We start from the raw sequence: 23,231 nt of genomic DNA on the forward strand, positions 1-23,231 counted from the left end.
GACGTGCGCCGCCGACGTCGCTGGTCCCTTCAACCGGAGCAAACTCCAAAACAATGCCCTAAAGAGGGACTACGACGCAAAAGCGCCCCCATCGTTCGATCTCAAGGAGATCTAGGGTTTCCCCCGGAGTTGCCCGCGCTGTCAAGGACCAGAGAAGGGTAGAATCCCGCGGATCTGCCCAGCTGCCGACGAGTCGCACCCACCATCGTGCCGACGGCAGACCAGCGATCAAGGCCCACGCATGGGCATAGATCCGGCCGCGCCGCCCCGAACCGATCTGGCCACGCCGCCGCCGTCCTTGGCGGCCGCGACGCACCAGATCGCGAGACCTCCGGCCACGGGGAAGCGAGGTCGTCGATGCGCCGCCATCCACAGCCTACCGCGCGGCCGATCTGCCGCCGCCTCGAACCGCCGGCGTGCGCCGCGCTGTGGTGCCCCGTCGCCGCCGCACCACACCTCAAAGTAGCCACGTCCGCCCGTGAAGAACTGTTGCACGAGGAGGCAAAGGGGGCCCCGCCGGCGCCGGCGCCGGCCGGGCTTCGCCCGGTCGCGCCCTGTGGCGGCAGCGAGGGAAGGGACGGGAGACGAGAAGCCTGCCGGCGGGGATTTGGGGCCGCCTCCCGGTCGCCTCACGGGGGCGACTCGGGAGGGCAGTTTTTTTATCGGGGATGGATTGGTCTATTTTGCTCAGAAAGCTCGATTCTTGAAGGAAGCAAACCCACTCCCTCCTTTACGCAGATGCACCACCTATCCCATGAATGAATTCATAATAGAAGGAGTAATCTGCATCTTGCCGGCGCACATGCTCAATAATCATGTTGTGCAAGAACACAACGGCTATCATGGTGTATCAAATGATTTCTTGTTCCCAAAACCTAACGGTGGCAGATCGACAATCGACGAAGGCGACGGGGGTTGTTGCGGATGTCCGGAGAGCTGGAAATGGACGGCAGGGTGGCGGTTGGGCCATGGGCGGACAATAGACTCGTCACTATGGCAATATTCAATCGGAATAGGTGTGGTGTGGCGGCGGGGAAACTTCAGAGGGACGTTTGGTGTTCGTGCGGCTGCGATTTAGTTTTGCGAAAGCAGGTAGTAGTGTTGGAAAGTTGTAGCACTTCAAACTAAAATTAGGGGTGCCCATTTTTTTTTCATCACCAAATGCAGATAGAGCTTATGTTGGAGCTCTGTTTTTGCCCTAAATGCCCTAAATGGTAGTTTTTGGGGCACGAAAACATTTTCACATCATCAGCTAGAGATGATGTTCATCTAATTCTTTAGAAAATCCACACAATTTATAGACAATGTTAATGTAAATTTAAAAGGTGTTCACACATTTTAACAAAGCGTTAACATATTTGTCCAAATAAAATTTATATATTTTTTCAAAAGATTTTTTATATGATAGTAAGTGTTGGGAAAACAAATAGAAAACAAAAATGAAAAAAGGGGATTTTTACGAAATAGAAACACAACAGAATAGGGAAAAACAAAACAAAAAAGAAGTTAAAAGGGAAGGATATAATCAAAAGAAAATTTTAAAAAAGGACACAAACTAACCTAACTGCATGAAAACCGGATACCAAGGAATCCAGACCGGTTTCTAGAGCGAGTGGTTTTCTTAAAATGTTAAACTTAAAAAAATAGAAACCTGAAGGCATCTTATGTCTGATATTCATCATGAAAAACAAAAGTAGGTACAAAGAAAGGACAACATGACATGGAACGACTGAAAACAAATAGAATTATATCGAAACTCATATTGGTCGTTTCTTTCTTCGATTGTTCACCGCCTTCCCAAGCATGAAACTTTCACTAAGCCCACAGTAGCGGAAAGGGACACATGTAAATGCTCTTGTCGCACATGCCTTTGAAGACCACAATACCCACTCGTTGTGAACAATGTGATGTGGTAATCGCTGAAGGAGCATTGGTTGGAGAAACATCTCAAGCAACGTGGGATTCCAATACTTCACCATGAATCCAAAGAGTTAGAAAAACCAAGCATGGTCGCAGAACAACTCAAAGAGAGGTCAAAGTCACCACACTTAAATCCACTCAACCACTGCCCTTGGTTGGCACGCCAATTGCCAAAGATATGAAGAGAGCCAATAGATCTGACAACACCTACCCTTACTGGCTCTTTGCCATCGTAAGACTAGACGTCGTCGAGGTAGGAAGAGGCCAAAGAGACTTTATTCTAACACACCATCATCGTCACCACCTTGCCAATGCCGTGAGTAAACCAAAACCTGAGGGGAAGAAGGACCTACCAAAAACTGAAATCTACGAAGGGACGGGCCCCCCTCCCCTAGCCGTCGTCGAAGCTACTAGATGGCAAAGAGCAGGCACTACAAGAAATATGTCAACTTATGACCTTCTGTCAGTGACCCTCGAAGAATTAGTCATAAATTTATAACCATTTTAGACCAATTGGTCAAAAGCTGTTCAAGGGGCTTCAAACCCTAAACCATTGCGACCATTTTGGTCAAAAAGGTCGTAATTTCCTTACACGAAATGGTCACAAAGCAAATAGTGCTAGTCCGCTGCCTTATTTCTAGTTGTTAATGACCAATATAGATGGTCATAACCTTGTAGATTGTGGTGGGTTGTGATGACTAGGCGCCATCTCATCAGTTTTGCCTATGTGTCATGTCCATGTGGCAGTTTTTGCCCTAGGTTGTGAAGCAACCTATATTTCTATCATTCCCAAAATTCCCAAAAAAATCTCATAAATTCTTTGGGTCATATCTTCATCAAATATGTAAAAATCTTCCTTGCGTAGTTCAAAAATAATTCAAAAATATTCATTTTCCTATTCTGTTCAGAGTAACAGTTTGTGAAGGAAGTAGCACTTTGGCATGTCCAAATAGTATCAATTTTCTATAGTGCTTTCCTATGACCAAATAACGATCCTCCACCAAATGCCAGCTCAATCCATTCATTATTTTGAGCCGAGCTTCAACATTCGTATTTATGTCCAGTGTGGTGGTTTGCAAAGCAAGTACCACCTAGGCTCCTCCTTTTGAGCTGGAAATTTGTGAAGACGGTCTTCTTAGTAACTAATCATCCTCAGCCAAAACTCACGGCCATTAGCCATGTACATTTCCCATACCGCTAATCAAACACTTGGCCGCTAATTCATGTTTGAGCATCGATCGGTCTCCTCGTGAGAATCTTATGTTGTAATTTTGTTCCTAGCACCTACCTGGGGAGTGCTCAACCCACTAGACATGCCTAGGCTGCCCAGAACACAAGGCAACGCCACGGTCACGCGGTGACCACGCGACGGGCATGCGAGTTTACGCGCTCTAGAGTTGGGGCCCTCGGCCACCGTCGAAACCTCGATGTCTCTCCATAAAACCATGTATTTCTGATTAAATAGGTACTTATGTAACTAGAAATGATTTTTGGAAAAAATAAATAGCAAACTATGAGGCAGCTGCAGTTCAAATTTGACCCGCTTCCAACTGAATCGGCGGAAATTTGTCTTTTTCACGAGAGGTGGATCAAAACTTTTTACACCCAACCATTTGGTAAATTGTGCATTAAATATGTCCTAGTATTTTAGAAAAATGATTTGGTCCAATTTTGCAACAATTATTTGGTAGTTCCTTCACAAAAAAACCTCCTCTCGGGCACTCGAAAAATGAAAAATGGTTTTTTCGTCAAAAGAAAATGAAAACTTCCTTAGGAAACATTGTTTGCCATTCCAATATGCACCCTTGTGCACAATATGAGATTATTTTAACAAACTATGCCACGAATGTGGCCATAAGTTTGATCATTTGCCTTGAAAGCCATGAATCTTGAGAGATGATAGCTCATTTCTGAGAACACTTTTTTTTAAAATAATTGCCGTATTACAAGTTTGTTATTTTTCCTGGGAACTTGACCACATATAATGACACAATGTGAAGGTTTCCCAATTTTTTGATTTTTCTTGAATTTTTTATGCCCGTTTCAAAATGCGGTCAAAACGGCGGGAATGACCGTTCCTAGTTAGTTGTTGAATCTTGGATTTTTTTTGGTGTTTCTCTGATTAAATAGATACTTATGTACCTAGAAATGATTTTTGGAAAAAATAAATAGCAAACTATGAGGCAGCTGCAGTTCAAATTTGACCCGCTTCCAACTAAATCGACGGAAATTTGTCTTTTTCACGAGAGGTGGATCAAAACTTTTTACACCCAACCATTTGGACAATTGTGCATTAAATATGTCCTAGTATTTTAAAAAAATGATTTGGTCCAATTTTGCAACAATTATTTGGTAGTTCCTTCACAAAAAAACCTCCTTTCGAGCACTCGAAAAATGAAAAATGGTTTTTTCGTCCAAAGAAAATGAAAACTTCCTTAGGCAACATTGTTTTCCATTCCAATATGCACCCTTATGCACAATATGAGATCATTTGAACAAACTATGACATGAATGTGGCCATAAGTTTGATCATTTGCCTTGAAAGCCATGAATCTTGAGAGATGATAGCTCATTTCTGAGAACACTTTTTTAATATAATTGCCATATTACAAGTTTGTTATTTTTCCTGGAAACTTGGCCACATATAATGACACAAATGCGAAGGTTTCCCAATTTTTTGATTTTTTTTGAATTTTTTATGCCCGTTTCAAAATGCGGTCAAAACGGCGGGAATGACCGTTCCTAGCTAGTTGTTGAATCTTGGAATTTTTTTGGTGTTTCTCTGATTAAATAGATACTTATGTACCTAGAAATGATTTTTTGGAAAAAAATAAATAGCAAACTATGAGGCAGCTATAGTTCAAATTTGACCTGCTTCCAGCTGAATCGGCGGAAATTTGTCTTTTTCACCAGAGGTGGATCAAAACTTTTTACACCCAACCATTTTGTCAATTGTGAATTAAATATGGCCTAGTATTTTATAAAAATGATTTGGTCCAATTTTGCAAGAATTATTTGGTAGATCCTTTACAAAAAAACCTCACTTGGGGCACTCGAAAAATGGAGAATGGCTCTTTTGTGCAATGAAAGTGAAAACTCCTCAAATTAACATTGTTTGCCATTCCAATATGCACCCTTGTGCACAATATGAAATCATTTGAACAAATTTTCATTCAAAATTTTCCCCGCTTCCTACTGAATGGGGTGAAATTTGTTTTTTTATAAGAGGTGGATCAAAAGCTTTTGACATGTAACTATTTGGTCAATTTTACATAAAATCTAGTCTAATATTTTTGAAAAGTGGAGTTGTGCTATTTTGGAACTAATATTTGGTAGCTTCTTCACAAAAAAAAACTTTTTATGCACTCGAAAAATGGGAAATCATCTTTTTGTGCAAAGAAAATGAAAGCCGTCGAACTATGGCATCGTTTGCCATTCTAAGATGCACACTTATGAAAAAAACGAGATCATTTTGACCAAGTTTTGGGTTCAAAATTTTGAAATTCAAGTGCGAGATAGCCGGCCAATGAGACGCGAGGAACCGCTTTCACGCGGATCACCAATTTGGACGCAATCTGAGCCATCCATCACACATCCATCCAACGGTGGAGCTTCTCCCGAGAATCACAAACCCTAACCCACCCACCCACCCTCCCCCGACCCCCGCCCGCCGCCACCCCCACTCACCCACTCCCCCTCCCCTCGGTCCCCCAGATCCATCCTCTCCTCTCCCGCAACCCCAAACCCGGCCCCGCCGCCGATCTCCACTCCCCCAAACCCAGCCCCAGCCCCACCGGCGACCTCCGCCTTCCGCTCCACCCTCTCCTTCTCTCCATGCCGAAACCCTAGATCGACGCCATGGCAACCCCCGCTCCACCCCCACCGCTGACCCACCCTCTCCCTCTCCGTCTCCCCTCGATCCCCAGATCCATCCTCGCGCTCGGTCGCACCGCCCTCCTCCTCTCTGCACTCCATGGCCGGCACCGCATCCTCTCACGCTTGCTCCGCTCCGCTCCTTCCTTCCATCAGTTCGGATCCGGTGCGCGCGTCCCCAACCCCCGATGGCTCTCACGCCGCACCCACCACTCCAGCTCCGCGCGCGCCCCCCGTGGTCGCCGCGGCCCACCAGCGCCGTGCGCTCCTCTCACCGCGCCGCACTCGCTCCTGCCGTTGCTGCGCCGGCGCCGACGTGGGTAAGGTGTGGGCGAGGCGGGCGTACCCGTACGACGAGATTGAGCCGAGGTGGCAGGCGCTCTGGGAGGAGCACCCCGGACGCCTCCAGGCCCAAGGGCTACATCCTCGGCATGTTCTCTTACCCAAGGTACCGACCCAAGCGCCTCTCCTCTCCGGCTCCCCGTATGGAATTCTTCATTGAATTGCTCGAGTCGCCTATGAATATGTGGCTACCTCGCCACGAATTTGTGTTTGAGTTGTGTATATAAGAATAATGGATGGTTCTGCAGTTTCAGTTTCTCCACCAGTGCTCAAATTGTTGGAATTTATCATTTCTCCAGTGTTGTACTAGCCTTGCAATTGCACGTGATGGTGTAATTGAGCTTTAGTCGTGTAGTAGGATATGAGGCTCTAGTTTAGTTTTATCTAGAATATGTAATATTGAAGTATCCTCTGTTATGCGACTGCATAGAGCCTAATATTTACTCTTCTCGGATGCATAAAGTAGTCCCGAAATTGAATCCTAGAGAATGAATGAGTTTGCAACCATTCCTAATTTTTTTTGTTCTTGTCCAATTTGGATTTGGATGCAGCAGGTGCGAGCGTGCGTCTCATTTGCAGCCACTGCCAAGCGTCCCAGCTGCCAAGTCCCATGCGTCCACTTATGTGCTTGGATGTTGGAACAATTGGCTACATCGATCCGATGTGTACAGCTCCGGTATCGTCCTTCTGGAGTTGCTCAAAGGGATGAAGACCGTCGACAACGATTGCAATTTGCACCAGTTGGTAAGTCATTCACACTAAACTCCCAAGTCTCAGATCTTATTACATCTACCTTTTCATTGCATTGTGCAAGTCACTAATAAGAGTGATTGAAGTTGTTTTTTGTCAACCATGTTACGATCTTTCAACATGCATGATGTGTTGCAATGGTTTCTATATACTGTCATGGTATGGTCATTTGACCACCCTGTCTCTATGTGTGTGTAGATAATGTCGAGAGCAGATGACAACGCGGTGATGGAGGCGGTGGACTCGGAGGTGTCGGTGACGTGCACGGACATGGGGCTGGTCCAGAAGGTGTTCCAGCTGGCCCTGCTGTGCACCAAGCAGCACCCCATTGACCGGCCGAGGATGCACGAGGAGGCCCGGGTGCTGCTCTGGCTCATGCCGGCCCCTGTCGTCTAGGTCCCATCCGCATGCCTGCTCCCTCTTCATCTCAGATATTGGATTGAAGTAGGAAAAAACCCTCCTCCATATTGTGTGCTGATGATCGGTATTATGTGTAGAACAATCATGGTGTCTATTTCTGCTTTATGCCCCACGTTTCACTAATAACATGCCCAACTTCCTACTCTGTAGGAAATAAGTACATGATTGTTCATCCTCTTGTATAACAGCTTAAGTTTGTGACCTGATCTTGTGCTTCTAGTAGCTAGTCCAATTTGCATACTTTTAAGTGTCTTTTGATGTGGTGGTGCCAAACAAAACTCATATGCTTATGCTGAGCTTCCTTTTAATCTTGTGAACATGACAATTTAGAGGATGTACTGTAGTTCCACTCATTTTATTCTCTGTGATGAGCTTATTTTTGTATTGTAGCGGCCTTCTTGTTTACTTTGCTGAATCAGGTCTTGTGTACTAATCCTCACTTGCTAGCATTTGGCTTCTCTATGGTAATTAAACCTGATAAATCTGTATAGTTCTTTGAGATACAAATTCCACATTGCATGTTTACGAGGTTCAATTTCTATAGATGTTGCCAAATGAATGTGTCAATGTGTATCTTCTTAGGGGTTGATTTAAACCACATATTATCTTTTGCTGTTCAAACATTGAAATCCTGGTTCATTTTTCAAACATCGAAATGTTGTTGACCCTGTCCTTTTATGCTTAAATGATAAAAATATCGCATTTTGCTTGTTCTAACCATTTTGCTTGATAACTTGCAGATGCCCTTCATTCATGTTTTGTCGTGAGGTCCAGGATGAACAAATTCGGAGAAGCATTGGAGCTAGCTATACTGTGATAGCTGTGTTACCTGATGTGAACATTTTTTATTGTAAAATTGATGTGAACCATGTTTGATTGTAATAATGTGCCAAGTTTGGCTCTTTTTGATTGTATTCATGATGTGAACTATATTTTTCCGGTGCTCTGTTTGAAGCATTTTGTTTTCTCTCTGTTCTAATTTAAATATTGTTATTTATGTATTGGAAAATTGAGATCTAAAGAATATAACAGTGACAAGGGACCCACTTATTAGAACCTGACAACTGGGTCCCATCTCACTAGTGGGCCCATCTTTTGAAAAAAATAAATTCAGAACATGAGAGGCCCAGCAAAGAAATGGCCCAGAAAAATACATGATCAAAAATACATGAACGAAAAGGCCAAGGCCCAATAATAAAAAAAGCTGCAATGTTGGGCTAGGCCCATAAAGTCGACCAAAAAACGACAGAAAAAATATAGAAAGGCTGAATTAATGGGCTAGGCCCATGTAGAAAACTGAATTGGACCGGGCTGAATCTTGTGCCACATCAGCTTGCCACGCTGGATGCCTACGTGGCCTGGGAAGGTTGCTAGTGACCAAAACGCCACAGTAGGAATATTTTGGTCGTAAAAGTCTTTGACCATTCCAGAAGAAAGGTTGCTATAGTCAGTTTACGACGGCCAGCTTTTGACCTTCTGTTTTTGGTCACAAAAAGGTCATAAATGGAAATTTGTGACCTTTCAGTGACCAATAGTGGTGGTCATAAGTTGACATATTTCTTGCAGTGGGGGTGGGGGGGCAGAGGTGGTGGCGTGGAGGGACCCTAGGCCGCGGATCTATGCCATCCTGTGGTAATTGCTTGGGCAGATAGGTAAAATTGTGAAACTTTCAGAAGTGTTTATGCCTTTGAAAAGTATTCACAGTTTTTTTTAAACATAGTATTGAGAAATGTTCATGCAATTAAAATAATCTTCATGTGTCTAGTGTTCGCACATTTGGACTTTTTTTAAAAAAAATCATACAATTATCAGAGGTGAAAAAAAAGGAAAACAAGTTGCCACATTTCCATGTATCAGATATAATCTGTAGTAAAAAGATAAGGTTAGGAGATTTACAAGGTGGGGACGGGGGGTATATAAGAAAAAAAATCTAGACTTACGAGTTAAATGTTTGATAGCTTTTGATAAGAAAAATTAAGAATCCACCAAATAATTACGTAGGGAAGTGCAAAGGTAATGGTCTGGCCAAAAATAAATATCCTTGTTTCGCAACAACAAAAAAGGCAATGGATTATAGATCACAGGCATACGTGGTTACTGCCCACGGGCCAAAACCAGATCAAATTAGAAGCCATAAGTCAAAGCCGATCACGGCCTAGAAAGACTTCTGATCGGCCTGCCTTGGCCGCGCTTGAGGTTTCACGGCGATCCATCTCCTCTCTTGAACCCCTCTAAAAGAAAATCTCCTCTCTTGACCTCACGCGCTGGCGGGCTCCATCCATGCCTGGATTCTCGTTTTTAGCCGGTCGTCACCTGCTTCTGATGAAATCGTCCCGTCCACGCGACCAATCTCGCTCTGCTCCGTTGTTGCGCACGCCGGGAACTCCAGCGATCGAGGAGGAACAATTCTTCCGCCGGATGGAAGAAGGCCGACGACCGCCGCCGACTCAACCAACCGCCGCCCATAAGAGATTCTGGGCAATCTTCATTAGGGTACGTGCTGGGTACTACTTACATCTCTTTCCTTGATGATCCACTCCTCTTATCTATTAGTAGTAGCTCTATTGCTCGAAGAAGTTAGATGTTTCAGGTATCTAGTACTCCACGCCTGAATTTACTCATTGGTTATTCAGCTCGTTGTTCCCTTTGTATCCTCCGCGCGGCAGAGTGGTGCCATATTATGTTATTCTGACAGACTTACCATGATTTCCCAGGGCGGTGTAGCTGCATGTAGCTTGGCAATGGTGGTTTGGCTCTTGGTGATGCGATTTGTGTACCATGATCAAGAACTGCAGGACAACTTTACAATGATATTTATTTTGGTAGCTTCTCTCATGCTATCATTATTCTTTTTTGCGGTAACACATGAAGATATGCAGACAACTACTCCGTCCTAGAGCATATCAGCAGTCAGTGTGAGTTTTCTTTACGTTATGTCGTTATATGGGAACAATACAGTCATTTTGCAGTGAATCTTCTTTTGCATAAACGATGTGCACTATTCCGTCATATTTGTCATCATTCTGCTAATCTGACGGAGTAACGGTCATGGTTTTCAGATTTGAAATGGGGTATCAACTCTACTGTATTTAGTCTTTAGAGCCTTTGATGTAAAGTAACAGTGATGCCTTCGGTGCCTAACTGTCAAGCAGTTCAAAGCGAGGGGCAAAAAAAAAATTCCACCCCGCGCCCGCGTCGATTATTTTGCATTATAAACCACATGCGCGTGTGTAATGAAAGAAAAGACCACCTTCAAATGCAATCGACGAAACTACCATGGTGGCAGGCCTGGCGAGTGACACGCGGCAAGCCCTGCTGCCACCAGCACCCCTTGTATTGCAGGATTTGGAGCGAGCCGGGAATGGGGGCGGCACGTGGAACCTGCCGTCATGGGCTCCAGTTCAAAAGAAAGTTGAAAGTTTCCATGATCGAGGATTAGGTTAATTCATTACACAATTCTTCTCCTTTTTAATTAATTGATAGAGGTCATTAGACTCCAGTTAAAATGAGAGTTGAAAGCGAGTTGGACAATGATCATTAGACTCTAGAATTTTGAAGGAAAAAAATGAATGAATTTACATAAGCAATTAATTGATAGGGGTCATTAGACTCTAGAATTTTGAAGGAAAAAAATGAATGAATTTACATAAGCAATTCTAGCTTGCCTTGAAGAGAAAATAAGGCAAGGCAGAGTTTCCATGGACAATGGTTTTCAGATTTGCAATGGGGGTGTCATTTTCTACTGCATTTAGACATTTAGTCTTAGAGGCTTTCATGTTAGGTAATGGTGATGCCTTCAGTGCCTACTTGTCACGTTATACGTATGTTCAACTGAACTCTCTCCCTGTTGATCTAAAAAATATGTTCAACTGAAAAGGTTGAAAACAAGGGAAAAGAACTTCGGGTGTGTCTAGGGCACATCTAGATGTGCTCTAATTATTACACATCTAAGTGAGTAAATCAAGCATAAAGAGGGGGGGGGAAATATCCACACGAATCTCAACATAAGATCAATGCCATACGACTTAGATGTGCAATACTTAGCAAAACTGAAGAAGTTCCGCCCCGTTGCCCGTGCGGCTCCGGAGGTGGCTCGGATGAAACCATAACAATGATATAGGATCTGGAAATTTCTAAGCGAGAAAAATGAATGAATTTACATAAGCAGTTCCAGCTTGCCTTGAAGAGAAAATAAGGCAAGGCAGGTTTCCATGACCATAAGTCCAAAAGCATGGAAAACTAGAGATTAGCTGACTACATCGTCACACGGTTTCGGTATCAAACATTCATGTTCATCTTTAAAACTGAACATATGCAAGTATCAGTGTATCACGCATTCATGTAAAAGAAGCTGGAAGATTCAACTCTCTGTCGCCATCTTCAAAACTGGACATATACAGGATCCCTCCCCCGTTTCCTGGTTGCTCAGACCTCTCCTACCGCACAACACTGCAGTTGAAGTCCATGCACAAGTTGCCAATTCTGTAAGTCCATGCATAAGTTACCAATCCTGTAAATGTGCAGTACAAGGAGGAAGTCATACCCGTATCCAATAGAACAGGAAGTAGGCAACGGCACCACCCAGAAAGAGCTTCATCAGTTTCGTGGCAACGGCGGCCAGCATCCAATGACAGAAGAAAAGGGCGTTCACAGTAATACCTGTTTTAACAGTAACAAAACCATTACTCCCAATCAAACAGTCTTCATTTGTGGCAGTGAGACAAGAAGAGGAGTGGAAAATATACATACCCAGCATCCCGAGGTGGGCGGAAATACGGGCGTAGATTCGCTCGATCCTTAACCGGCAACATAAAGCGCAGGGCACGCCCATGATAACCAAGCACCGAGAGCGGCGATAGCGTGGACGAGCGCGTTTGATCCCGGTACGTGGACCAATGGAATAAGTCGTTCGTGGTGGGGACAGACTGTAGCGCGGTAGGTAGGCAGACGTAAATAAGCACGTACGGTGATGAATGTGTAACATGGCCCATGGCATCCGTCGGCTGATAACAGGCGTCCTATGACATGTTCAGTTGGTACAGATAGATGCATACGGTACAGGTTTTTGTACAGGGCATGTTTTCCGTCAACATAACGATGTACAATATGATGGAGAAGATATCTGCAACCCCAGGAGAACCACACCACCGCTCCGAAAGCTTGAACAAGCAAGCCAAGATGACCGGCATCTCCACCTTCTCCTACCCTCTGGCTTGTGAGGAGGTGACGCCGCTGCAATTTCATCCATCAGGTGCGCCTTCGAACACCGGCCAGGTGACCAGCATCTCCACCTTCTCCTACCCTCTGCTCAAGCCGAGCGGTTTAGCCACACTCTTGACAACACGAGCCTCTGGTGGTTGTGACAAGATGTATTGGAGCTTGCTTAGATGTATAGATCTGGCTAAGAGAACAATGATATTCCCTGATAAACAGGTTAGATCTATGACGGCAGCCGACATAGAGTTAATTACAGGGACAAAACCTGGTCCTAAGCCGATCCAACAGTGGATAAGTCCGACTGACGAGAGCTGCTTTGGAAAGTGCAAGATCTGATTAGTGTTCCACCGGCTCGATACAGATAAAAGAACTCGTTCATGTAATCGCTAGCATATTTCAGCTTTTCGCCCGGGTTTGTGATTGACCTACGTGCATGCATGGTGCTTGTGTACTTTTGGCTGTTCCTACTCATTGTGTATGTGAGATACTTAGTTTTCTTCACGGTATGATCAGGTGTTCTTTTTTGATTGAACAGATTTCGGAGAAGCCAACGTGAAGGACAACGTTTGGCCACGGTTGTTAAGATGCAAGAATTATTCAAGTTGGCAAGAAGCGGCGCATTCCATTTCATGGCAAGAAGAATTTTCAATTATGTTCTCAATTCAAAATTTGGATGCAGTTTAGTTAGTACAAGGAAGCATGTGCACTGTTACCACTCCTGATTAGATTAACTGCTTTTCTCTCGCAACATGTATAGACGAACTCCATTGCCTCTTATATGGCGATTCAGTGGGAACTGCTTCCAGCGCTGCGTCAGGATAGCACACATTCAGTTGCTGCCGTCAGGATTGCTACCAAAGAATTTATCAGCACTGCAGTGTGCTCAAGGATTCGTGATGCAGTGCTGCATTTTGCCATCAACCACAAGCCACCTGGAGAGACTCTGTCACATGAACACCTTCAGAGATGCTCCCATCTTGTGCTCCAGATTTTCAACAATGGCTCCACCTCTCTGTACTCTGAATTCATGGGCATGCTCCTAGCTGCAAAGCAAGAGCAGTCAAAAACGACTGTCCATAAATCAACCACGCCTGCAGCAACACTTGTTGTCCACTTGTCCCTCTCATGACTTCTGAAGGTTATATCACTGCAAAAACTGCAAAAACTCTATATGTGATGGACCCCATGCTGGCATACTCACCAAGGAGTACAATATAGAAGAAACACAAAGACACAAGCCTGTGCATTCTATACGCCCTCTTTCAGTGCCTTCATGAGTATTATACAGATTGGCATTTTGCTACTTTCCCCATGGACTTACAAGTATAACAATGCCTGGCATCAAAACTGCACAATGTAAGTTTGGCCAAAACAGAACTTATGAACCTCAAATTTGTATACATTTATCTGTGTGCAAAAAACTATGATTTAGTACCTACTAAAAAAAAATTCAGTTCCGAGAGCGGTTTCTATGTACTACACTACATCAGAGAGTTCGATGGTCTGAAGCTGATAACACTGCCAACCCCAGTAAGTTGTCAAACCTCTTCATTACTGTTGAGATCGCAAACATGCAGTTACTAACAGACATGCTCCCTGCAGGGCTTGATTTCATACCTAAGGATGCAGATGGCGTACGAGATTCTCAGGATAAAGGCAACAAGGCCGACTTCCCAAACTACATGTATGATTGCGGCACTTGTAGAAGCAGTCGCCGGCGAACTGGCCGCGCAGTCCGGGCAGTGGACTAAAGTCTAAAGGCAGGGCCACCGGATCTGCATCTTGGTTGGTGTTCACCATGAACTGCAACTAGAGTTCCTCGCTCGATTTGGGGGGAGTAGAGTAAACAAGCCTGTGCGGGATAGCTAAATAATAACTGTTCTTCGTGGACCCCACGTACACCGTTTCCTACCATCAAACGTGGCTGCCGCTCGTAAACGGCGCCGTCACAACCCAAACGGCCGTCCAGTGAGGACCTCGGTATATACACCCCTATTTTATAGGCTGTACTAGTACTGCGTACAGCTACTCTAGCACGTACGGCCCACATCCCCGTAAATATTGAGCGATTCGTGATACCAGGAGCGTGCGCGCTCGTCCGCGCCCAGCAATATTCGAGCTGATTATCCAGTACTTCAGAGTAACCCTCAAAAGAAAAGCATCTACTGCTACACAGCAAAGTAGTAGTAGTAGTAAGTACTCTCTTCTCGGAAACTGATCATCTAACAATCTAGCACCATTAAATGTAATTACATAGTTATTTTCCGCGGGTTTACTATTGTAATCTATAGTGATTTTCACTGTAATTAGCCTGGTTTAGTTATGTAATCTTCTTGTTAGTATTTTGTTTTCTTGATGAATGTGGTAATGTGATTTCTTCATTAAGGAATTCTTCGTCATTCTGAGTTGCATGCTCATCTCAACTTACAAAGGCAGGCAACATATAACCCTGCTCCTCCAGCAGCAAGAAAGAAAGTAGGTTTCTAGCGAGCTATTTTCATGTTAGTTGTGTTTCCTTTTTGTTTTTTAAGTTGTCTGCCATTGTAATTTATGTTGCTTGCCAGTGTATTCCATTTCCATTTACTGTAGGCCTCCCTTTGTAATTTTAGTTGATCGCCTCCATAATCTATGTTGCTTGTGAGTGTATCTTTTCTCTTACTGTTTTCTACTCAGTGATAGTACCGTAAGCAGTTTAGTGTGTTCTTTTTGTCTACTAAAATGCAACTTGATTCTAGAACAATAGGAACTACCCACGAAAGTAATTTCATTTGTAAAATGTAATAAGCCAGAATGCAGTAAAGCGTCGACTATGCATGCCTGAATTTTTTTACAAGGACTTTTTGTAGTAATTGTCTTACATAACTACAGTATTTTTTTCAACCATAGTTCTTGATGTCTTTTCCAGTCTAGTCTTTCGATGTAGTTTTGTACTGTTTATTTTGGGCATTCGTGCAGTGCCTATGTTTCTGAATTACATTGTAATCTAGCTTGTAATTAACAAGTCAGGATGCCGTAGATATTATAGTCACAGTAATTGCAAAGAGAAGCTCACAGTAAGTTGATCGACAAGTCACAGTAATTTGAGCTCTTGTATAGTGCCAAAGTTTCTGAAATTCTATCTTTTGTTCCACGAATTTTTGTTTGATCATTTCCCAATTGATTTATATGAACGTCATTCCCCCCTTAGTTTCTTGAGCCTACACTGTGTTGCTTGGTTCTTCTATCTTTTCTGTCGCATCTAAGAAGATTTCCACAGTTCGAATGCCAATTAGTATCAGTGCATAGCCTGAATTTTTCAGTCTATTTTCTGAACATTAGTTTCAGTGTGAACTTCATTGTAATTTGAATTAAACTTCACAGTAATTCAAACTTCAAGTCACAGGAATTTGTAACAGTGCCAAAGTTTCTAGAATACAGTTTGTTGTTCCTAGACTTTTTGTTTGACCATTTTTACAGTTGTTCCACAACTTCCTGATCATGTTTCCCCCCAAACTTTCTTGAGCATGTGTTGTGAGTGAATTCAGAAACTTGCAACTAGATTTTATTCCTGTGACCATAGATTTATTGTTCCTAGACTTCCAGCCTCGTTTCCTGCAACTAGAATACAGAGGTCTTTGTTTCTTGCTCGAAGTCCCAGATAAGCACAAACTAGTAATTTCGCAGAAAGGAATAGCACACAGCAGTAAACATGAAGTGATCTATTCAAGACTCCAGAACAACTCACCGAGGGGGAGGAGTTGGGGCTGGGGCCGGGGCTGGGGTCAGGCTGGCTGCGTGCTATCAGCGGAGCTTCGGGGTCATCCTCGTTGACGCCGCTCGTCTCCTTGAGGAACCAACTGGCGAGCCGCCACCAGGATCCCGTCGCCCTCGCGGCCTCACTGGCCACCCTCGCGCTGGAGAACCGACACGCGAGCCGCCGCCACCATGTCGTCGCCGCCGTGGTGGGCTCATGAGCCTCCCTCTTGAGCTCGGCCTCCCTCTTCCTCCGGAGCTCCGCCTCCCTCTCCCTCGCGAGCTCCGCCTGCGCTGCGCGGGCGTCCGCATCAGCCTCGGGGGCCTCGCCCCCCGCGCCGCCCTCGGCGGCGGCGAGCAAGAAGTCCAACCCGCGCGCGGGGAGGACGCGGAGACGGAGCAGGGTCCCCCCGGCCAGCGCCACGTCCAGGACGCCTCGCCGGAGGTCGTCCGCGGCAGCCGCATCTCGCGTGGCCACTAGCCCGTCCAACCAGAGGCACGCTCGTACCAGGTCGCTGATGGCCTCTGACCTGCTGCCCGCATCTGCCTGCAACAGCGCCTTGGCGGCGGCGCGCAGGTCGGAGGTGTCGAAGTCAGAGGCATCTGCATAAGCTGCTACGTCCAGAGCAAGCTGGGCCAGGTGCCTGGCTGCGGCGCGCAGGGCTTCCTTGGGCATCGCGATGGCGAAATCCGCGGCGCCTCCCGTCAGGACCCCCACCGCGAGGAGCAGCGCCTCCTTCTGCTGCACGTCGTCCATCTCGCGCGGATGGGTGGGGGGCAGGGAGGGGAGGATGGCGGCAAGCTCTTGGTTTCTTGCTGAGGTGGGCGGAGGGGGGAAGGGGATGATGAGGAGAGCGGTTACTGGGTTCTCAACGGGGGCGGGAGGATTTATCAGGTGGTCGCTCGGCTCTTGCCGGAGGGGGGAGGCTGGGGACGGCGGTGAGGACGGGTGATCTTGCTGGGAGGGGAGGAGAGAATTGGTGAGGTAAAAGGGCGGGGCTTCAGCCTGTTTGATTGATGTTGGGTGGAATCGAGGCCCGTTGAGGGGCTCAGGGATTGGTTTGCTTGCTATGATTTTGGGTATGTTGTTTCCCCTGCATACTGACACAACTTCTAGTATTGTGTCGAAATGGTTTTGCACCTGATCATCCACATATTTCTAAGCCAAGACAGAACAGCAAAGCGATTACTATAGCTACTGCAGGTTTGTAGAAAATACCATTGCCCTCTGATTAGAGGGCTGGTTTTGACATGGCAAAACAGTACAGATTTGTCCTCAGTGGCAAGGGAACTGATGACTTACAACGCCCGGTTACGGATACACAGCGACACTTGCCAGTTCAGATGCAAACTCATGGTTCAGTTATAGCAATTCTAAAAATTTTAACTCGTGTGGCTGATTCTTTCTTATGGGAAATCTACTGTATATGCCACTAACGGGGGGCTGGTTCCTACTATAGGTTGCTGAAGAGCTAGCTAAAACATGTGTTCAAATTCTTCGACTTCTTTTGAGTTCGCTCCTGAAATTTCTTTTTTTCACATTCAGGCAAAGACGAGTCCAGTAGCTAGGCTTAAACAGCCTCTAGCCTACCCTAAAAAAAAAAGAATGGTTGGGATACTTTCTGGTGGATCCAGAGGGAGAAGAAGATGGGGGCGCGAGGGGAGGCGGGCTTGGGTTCGGGAGGGACGTTGGGTTGACTTGTAGGCGGGGCAGGGGTGCGGATGGCCGCCGCGTGGCCATCCATGGCCGTGGGCAGCTGCACGACGGCCACCGAGCCCCTGATGAAATACAAAGTTGAGTCATCTATTTTAGAACGGAGGGAGTAGAAGGGTGCCGGTGGTGGGCTAGGTCGGTCCTGTTTGACTTGACGCCCAGCAGTGCAGTGCATCTCTGGCCTTTCTAATTTCTTTTTTCTGTTTTTTTAACTCTCTCAGTTGCTAATTGTTTTGGTACAAAATGACTTTTGTAAAATATAGGATTTGGCTCAATAAATACCATGCAACATTTTGCACTGTTATAAAATGGTTGTGGTAATATTTGAAATCATTTGATTTTTTATTAAATGCAAATGTATTAAAGTGGCTGTTTTGGGCACAAATTTAAATAGGTTAGGGGTAATTTAATATTTCAAATAATATTGTTTTCTACATGAAAAGTACTTAGTGATTATTTGCAACCCAACGAACATTTTTCTTGGGCAGTTTGAAGAAATAGAAAATTGACTTTCAATTTAAATTTGAATTTGGGTTTGAATTTGAGCAAGTGGCACTTAAGCTTGAGAAACATGATGACTTGGCAAGATTAGAGGGGATATTACTGTGGCATGATTCTCGGGATGTTACAGACTCCAAAGATGCTAAAAATTCAGCCGTGTTCATCTCCGCACTACAACAACAAAACAAGCAAAGTACATCACCATCGGCTACCAACAATCACCGACCGGCAAAAATGTTGAAGTTTTTACCTTGTAGGCATTACGTCGAACACTTGGTGGTCGTGACCTTGCCGACTGCCGCCATCAGACGCGCCGGAGCAGTGTTGGAAGGTGTGGCCTTTTCTTCTTCCTCTTCGTGGCCTCCTCGGCGAGGGACGGTGCCACCGCCATTGGTTTTCTTGCTCGTTTGGATGCGGGGGGAGCAGCAGGAGGGCGGCGCACCGTCACCAAAGAGGGGCTTTCCACCCCGACAGCCTTTGCCACGGTTGGAGCCAGAGCTTGAACCCGGTCGGCTTTTTTATCCCCATGCTCTTCTTCAGCGCGGGCGGCGGCACGAGGGTCGTTTCCTGCGGCGACAAGCCAGCGACGGTGGCTGGCGGGGTGGCGGCGGGGTCCAGGGTATCCATTCTGGTGGGTGGTTTGGTCATCGGTGGCGGCGGCGAGGCGTGGAGGCGGCTGCAGCGGGAAAGAGGAGGCGGGAGAGGAGGCGCCACTATTCCTCAGCCGAGCGTGCAGTGAGGATATTTAGGGAGATCGGGGTTTTTTTGCAACGAAGAAGGATAATATATCCTCCACTAATCATTTTAGGGGATCGGCTAGGTGCGGCGTAAGGGAGGATTACCGAATTTATCCTCCCTTAGTGCCAGATAGGGGATCAGTTAGAGTTGTCCTTATGGAGGTAAGGTCATGGTACTCAGATTTGCAATGGGGCATGTCAACTCTACTGCATTTTGTCTTGGAGCTTTTGATGTTAGGTAACAGTGATACCTTCAGTGCCTAATTGTCACATTATGCATAGATGTTCAAGTGAAAAATTCAACGCGAGGGGAAAAAACCACCCTATTGCATGTGTCACTTCAGGAGCTGCTTGGGAAAAACCCTAGCGTCGCTGCCCTCATCCGCTTCGTGTTTCCACTGTTGGGGAACACAGTAATTTGAAAAAAAAATCCTACAATCACGCAAGATCTATCTAGGAGATGCATAGCTACGAGAGGGGAGAGTGTGTCCACGTACCCTCGTAGACCGAAAGCGGAAGCGTTTAGTAACACGGTTAATGTAGTCGAATTTCTTCGTGATCCAACCGATCCAAGTACCGAACGTATGACACCTCCGCGTTCAGCACAAGTTCAGCTCGATGATGTCCCACGAACTCTTGATCTAGTTGAGGTCGAGGGAGAGTTCCGTCGGCACAACAGCGTGGCGACGGTGATGATGATGTTATCGGCACAGGGCTTCGCCTAAGCACTACGATGGTATGATCGAGGTGTGTAACTGTGGAGGGGGCACCGCACACGGTTAAGAGAAACTTGTGTGTTCTAGGGTGCCCCCTGCCCCCGTATATAAAGGAGGGAGGGGGAGGCCGGCCGGCCCTAGGGGCGCGCCCAAGGAGAGGGAGTCCTACTAAGACTACTAGTCCTAGTAGGATTCCTCCACAAGGAAGAGAGGGGGAAGGAAGGAGAGGGAGAGGGAATAGGAAAGGGGGCGCCCCCCCCCTTCCCTTGTCCAATTCGGACTGCTAAGGAGGGGGCGCGCGGCCTGCCCTCCTCTCTCTCTAATAAGGCCCATGGTGGCCCATTAGTTCCCCCGTGGGTTTCAGTAAACCCTCCGGCACTCCGTTTTTATCCGAAACTAGCCGGAACACTTCCGGTGTCCAAATAACATGATCCAATATATCAATATTTATGTCTCGACCATTTCGAGACTCCTCGTCATGTCCGTGATCTCATCCGGGACTCGGAACAAACTTCGGTCATCAAAACATATAACTCATAATACAAATCGTCATCGAACGTTAAGCGTGCGGACCTTACGGGTTCGAGAACAATGTAGACATGTCTGAGACACATCTCCGGTCAATAACCAACAGCGGAACCTGGATGCTCATATTGGCTCCTACATATTCATCGAAGGTCTTTATCGGTCAAACCGCATAACAACATACGTTGCTCCCTTTGTCATCGGTATGTTACTTGCCTGAGATTCGATAGTCGGTATCATCGTACCTAGTTCAATCTCGTTACCGGCAAGTCTCTTTTACTCATTCCGTAATACTTCATCTCGCAACTAACTCATTAGTCACATTACTTGCAAGGCTTATAGTGATGAGCATTTCCGAGAGGGCCTAGAGATACCTCTCCGAAACACGGAGTGACAAATCCTAATCTCGATCTATGCCAACCCAATAAATACCTTCGGAGACACCTGTAGAGCATCTTTATAATCACCCATTTATGTTGTGACGTTTGATAGCACACAAAGTGTTCCTCAGGTATACGGGAGTTGCATAATCTCATAGTCTGAGGAACATGTATAAGTCATGGAGAAAGCAGTAGCAATGAAATTGTAACGATCATAATGCTAAGGTGCTGGAATTTAGTCTATTTTGGGCAGCCCAATAACTATTTCAGAAATTCCTAATAAATCCTAGAGGCCCACTTAGCCCATTTGTGCAAGGCAAGGGATACTACTAAAGTTTAGTCCCACATTGCTAGTTTAGTGGGAGTTGGACCTCCTTATAAGGGAGGTTCTTTCCCTACTTGTATGAGCATGAGAACAAGAGGGACATCCACGCGCGCTCCTCCTCCGCTGCCCGCCTTGCCACGCCACGCCTCGTCACGACGCGCCGCGGGTTGCGGGAATGAGCCGAGCCAATGTCTAATTTTTGCCACGCACTACGGGTATACGAAAGGTCACTTGGGAGCTGAAAAGTTTTTGCGGTAGTGGATAATGAATACGAACGGTGCACCTCTTCGCGTGCTTCCTGTTCACTTTGTCTCCCTTCGTTGCTTCACCTCCCGTTGCAGCATGTTCGCGTCCCTCTCCTATGCCAATATAAGAGAGGTCGCTCCTCTCCAGAGAGACTCATCAGAAGGTCCTCTTCCTCTCGCCACACAGTTCCAATCTCTATGCTGCTGCTGTCTTCCTCATCCCGGCTTGCAGCGTGCACCGCGAGTCGGGACAGTAGGCCTCCGAAACCGCACCTTTTGAGTCCTGTACGGGAGAAGGGTGATAAGGTTTTTGGGGAGCGCTCTGCGCGACTACTGGCTTCTTCGTCACAGACGCCCCGCACTCCGATGACTACTTCCCCGACGACGACTACTTCCCCGACATCGACGACCTCCTCGATGACATGACAGTCGAGGACACCGACCGCAAGTCCAGCGCTTCTGCTGCTACTGTGCAGTATGTGTTCTTCTCCTTTCTGTTAGAAGTCCTGCTACAGTTCTTGGCTCTAGTTTCTGCCATACGTATGTTAGGTTCTATGTCGTATAAGCAACTTCATCCAGTGTCTGTTCTAGATGTGTTTAGCTCAAGTTCATATATGTAAACGATGTTTACCTTCTCTCTGTCAGATTGCATGACTTGCTTTATATTTGCTATTTTAGTCATACTTTATCTAGTATTTTCGTTAGCAAAATTATTTGGTAAATTGCTCACATTTCAAACAATCCAAAAACCTTATTATAGGCAATTTACCCCAAGTGGTTTTGCTGCTTCCATGAGACCTCCTATGTTTGAGGGTATCCACTATAAGAGGTGGCGCGTGAGAGCAGTCTTATGGTTTCAGACCATGAGCTGCTATGATGCCACTCTTGGCAAACCTGAAGGAGAGCAAGATTCCCAATAGGCACAAGCTTTTCAGAAAATGGATACTCTGTTTAAGGCTGCTCTTTTGAGTGTTCTTGGTGAGAACATAGTTGATGCTTATGCGTCAATTGACAATGGAAAAGATATGTGGGACGCACTCGAGGCCAAGTTTGGGGTCTCGGATGCCGACACTGAGCTGTACATCATGGAGCAATTCTATGATTACAGGATGACTGAAGAGCGCTCCATGGTTGAGCAGGCTCATGAGATACAGTCATTTGCTAGAGAACTTGAGCACTTCAACTGCATGCTACCGGACAAGTTTGTTGTCGGGGGTATCATCACTAAGCTTCCTCCTTCATGGAGGAACTTTGCTACCTTACTGAAGCATAAGAGACAGGAGTTTTCCGTTCCGGATCTCATTGGTACTCTTGATATGGAAGAAAAGGCGAGAGCAAAGGACACACGTGCGCGGGGTATTGAGGGAGGATCTAGTGCCAATCTGGTACAGAAGAAAAACTTCCAGTCCCACAAGTTCAAGAACAAGGGCAAGCTTGATGGTAAAGCAAAGTTTGATGGGAAGAACAAGGTTGTGCAGCACACAAACTTCAAGAAGAAGAATGACAAGAAAAAGGTGTTTGTCATGTGTGTGGGGATCCTGATCATTGGGCTCCAAGTTGCCCTAATCGCTATGACAAGCGTCATCCTGGGAAAGGCGGTAAGACCGCTAATGTTGTCATTGGAGACACTGACATGAAGGATGCTGGGTATGGTATATTTCCCACTATTCTTTCAGTATGTCATTCTTCTGATTGGTTGATTGACACAGGTGCTAATGTGCATGTATGCGGTGATATTTCCATGTTTTCATCTTATCAGACCGCAGGGACTTCAACCGTGCTAATGGGCAACGGTTCAAGTGCTTCTGTTCGTGGTGTTGGCATGGTCGATCTG

The 23,231-nt window shown here is 45.9% G+C and overlaps 1 protein-coding gene across 1 annotated transcript; it reads right to left on the reverse strand.

Annotated features, from left to right (window-relative positions):
- Positions 1-13,314: 13,314 nt before the first annotated feature.
- Positions 13,315-17,355, reverse strand: LOC123138162 (uncharacterized). The gene is made up of 2 exons (XM_044558075.1): positions 16,247-17,355; positions 13,315-13,678 (listed from the first exon to the last, which is right to left on the reverse strand). Exons 1-2 carry the CDS (start codon positions 17,009-17,011, stop codon positions 13,667-13,669), a joined length of 777 nt encoding a protein of 258 aa, XP_044414010.1. The 5' UTR covers positions 17,012-17,355; the 3' UTR covers positions 13,315-13,666.
- Positions 17,356-23,231: the final 5,876 nt, after the last annotated feature.

Source organism: Triticum aestivum, chromosome 6B (genome assembly GCF_018294505.1).
Source record: "Triticum aestivum cultivar Chinese Spring chromosome 6B, IWGSC CS RefSeq v2.1, whole genome shotgun sequence".
Classification (NCBI taxonomy): Eukaryota; Viridiplantae; Streptophyta; class Magnoliopsida; order Poales; family Poaceae; genus Triticum; species Triticum aestivum.

Bases quoted from the DNA above. Each gene is read 5' to 3' on its own strand.
- LOC123138162 (XM_044558075.1), bottom strand. From the start codon at position 17,011: ATGGACGACGTGCAGCAGAAGGAGGCGCTGCTCCTCGCGGTGGGGGTC.